The 2,332-nt window shown below is 48.5% G+C and overlaps 1 protein-coding gene across 1 annotated transcript; it reads left to right on the top strand.

Annotated features, from left to right (window-relative positions):
- The first annotated feature begins 548 nt into the window (after positions 1-548).
- LOC122647565 lies at positions 549-1,025 on the top strand. The gene has a single exon (XM_043840941.1). It carries the CDS (start codon positions 549-551, stop codon positions 1,023-1,025), a length of 477 nt encoding a protein of 158 aa, XP_043696876.1.
- Positions 1,026-2,332: the final 1,307 nt, after the last annotated feature.

Consider the following 2,332-nt stretch of genomic DNA (forward strand, 5'->3'; position numbering starts at 1 on the left):
TCCCTGGGTACTTTCCTAGGCATTCCTGCACTACCTGGAGGTGTCTTATGGGGGCACTCCCAACTAAGGACCAACTTATTAAAAGGAATATTTTGGTTGGACAGAACTGTGTCCTTTGTTGGGGGGGATTGGAGAGCCATAACCATCTTTTCTTTGACTGCCCCTTCTCCAAAACCATTTGGGGCAGGGCTAGCTCTTTATGTACCCCAAATGGGAAGGGCCCATCTGGCCTTACTGATGTGGTTAACTGGCTGTCATATGCGGTGTGCACCAATGATAAGTTAGATGTCATTCCTAAGCTGGCTTTTTGTGCATCGGTTTATCATATCTGGTGGGAACGAAATCAGTGTCTTTTCAGCAATAAGTCCAGGACTTATGACAAAATTCTTCACGATATCAAGTTTGATGTTGTTACTAAAGGTTCCTGCCCCCCCCATTGTGGCTGCCCATAATCCAAGAAATCAGTTCTTGGTTGAGAATTGGAGGATTCAAGTGCAGTGGGTTGTTACGGTTCCCAAAACCTGCTCTTGGTTTACACCCCCCTTCACATGGCCGCACTCCATTGCGATGGATCTTTGACTGCAGATAGGGCTGCTTATGGGGGACTTATGCATAATAACATGGGAGTCCCCATTCTGGCCTATGTAGGCAAGGGGGTGGAAGCTTCGGTTCTTAGCATGGAGTTATTAGCTATTCATAGAGGGCTGTCCCTATGCTTGGAGAAGGATATTCATAGTGTTTCGATCAGGTCTGATTCGAAGTTGGCAGTGGATATTCTTATGGGTTCGATCACTTGCCCTTGGAGTGTGTATGTTTTAAAATGCCAGATTGGTGCTCTCTTGCACCATTTGTCTCACAAAGAATTTAGGCATGTTTGGAGGGAATTGAACCAACCGGAAGATTTTATTGCTTCCATTAATAATGGGGATGGGGAAGCTATTATTCATCCTCTGGAGTTTCCAGAAGACCTTATGAGATTGATTCATGATGATGCAAGCAAGAAGACCTATTTTAGACCCCCCTAATTGGGCTAGCTTTTCTTTATCCTTGTATAACCGAGGGGTTTGTCCTCGGGGTGTGGGGGCCTCTCCTTCTCCCTTAGGTCTGTCTAAGGGGTGGGAGTAGGCTGCTTTCTCTTGTACTTTTTATTCTTGTTTCTATATACTCACAATTTACCTACCAAAAAAAAAAATTCCCGAGCTTTCTTTTGATCACCTCGGATTTCTCTAATGTCGTTCTCTGTAGGAAACTTCATCTTCAAGTGTGTCGGCGAGATGATGGCTTGGAGAGCGGTCAATGATGGGCGGCCGAGTATGGCGTTGAAAGCCACCACTGACCGCACTACCATGAATTTGACTTGGATCGTCGCTTAACATGGAGCTTGTCCGAACGTGACCAGTAGGTCGATTGAGCCTTTGATGGTGGCGGCAGCTCGCGAGAACCTGTGAAGTGAGGTGCCCTCCGGCTTGAGTGCTTCGTCGCCGAAGTCGAATTGTCAATACGCGTCTAGTGACATAAAGTCCACGGATGCACCCGTGTCGACCAATACGCAATGAACGGGTCTCTTGGAAATTTCCACCTGCACTACCAAAGCATCATCGTGAGGTAAACTTATACCTTCTAGATCGGCCTCAGTGAAGGAGATCGTCGCCTCAGACTTCAGCCTTTTGCCTGGCACCTCGGCGACCTCGTCGAACCGCACATTTGCTTTGGCCTTCTAAGTGGACTCTTGTCTGGGCCCTCCAAGGATAGTGTATATGGGAGCTCCCTTGTCACTGCTCGGCCCGGATCCATCATCTTTCTTCTCAGCTCGGGCTTTATCTTCGTCATGCTCGGCCCGCCTATTTTTGGGCCTCGGCTCGGCTCTCCTTTGATCGCGATCTTCAGGTCCTCGACCCCGATGTTCTTCGGCCTCCTTTGACATATCGCTTCAGGTGCCCCGCTTTTATCAGCTCTTCAATTTCTCTTTTCAGCTGATAACAATCCTCGGTGTCGTGATCAGTGTCCTTGTGAAATTGGCAATACTTGTTGGGATTTTGAGATGACCCAGCTTGCATCAGCCGGGGTCGGCGGATGTACTCGTCGTCCTGTATTTGCATCAAAATCTCCTTGCATGAGGTATTCAGTGCGGCATAATAAGGGCTCCAAGCTTGGTCTAATCTCTCAGCTCGGCGATCTGTCCTGGGCCGCTTTTCCTCCTTGCGGTCATCGGTCGTCGGCCTTTTCTTCTCAGCTCGGCCTTCATTCCCCTTCCGGGCTTGGAGCACCTCCGCCATATTTGCAAACTCATTGCACCTCTCCAAGAGCTCGACCAGGTTTTTGGTCAACTTTT

The sequence above is a fragment of the Telopea speciosissima genome, unplaced genomic scaffold (assembly GCF_018873765.1).
Source record: "Telopea speciosissima isolate NSW1024214 ecotype Mountain lineage unplaced genomic scaffold, Tspe_v1 Tspe_v1.0075, whole genome shotgun sequence".
Classification (NCBI taxonomy): domain Eukaryota; kingdom Viridiplantae; phylum Streptophyta; class Magnoliopsida; order Proteales; family Proteaceae; genus Telopea; species Telopea speciosissima.

Bases quoted from the DNA above. Each gene is read 5' to 3' on its own strand.
- LOC122647565 (XM_043840941.1), top strand. From the start codon at position 549: ATGGCCGCACTCCATTGCGATGGATCTTTGACTGCAGATAGGGCTGCT.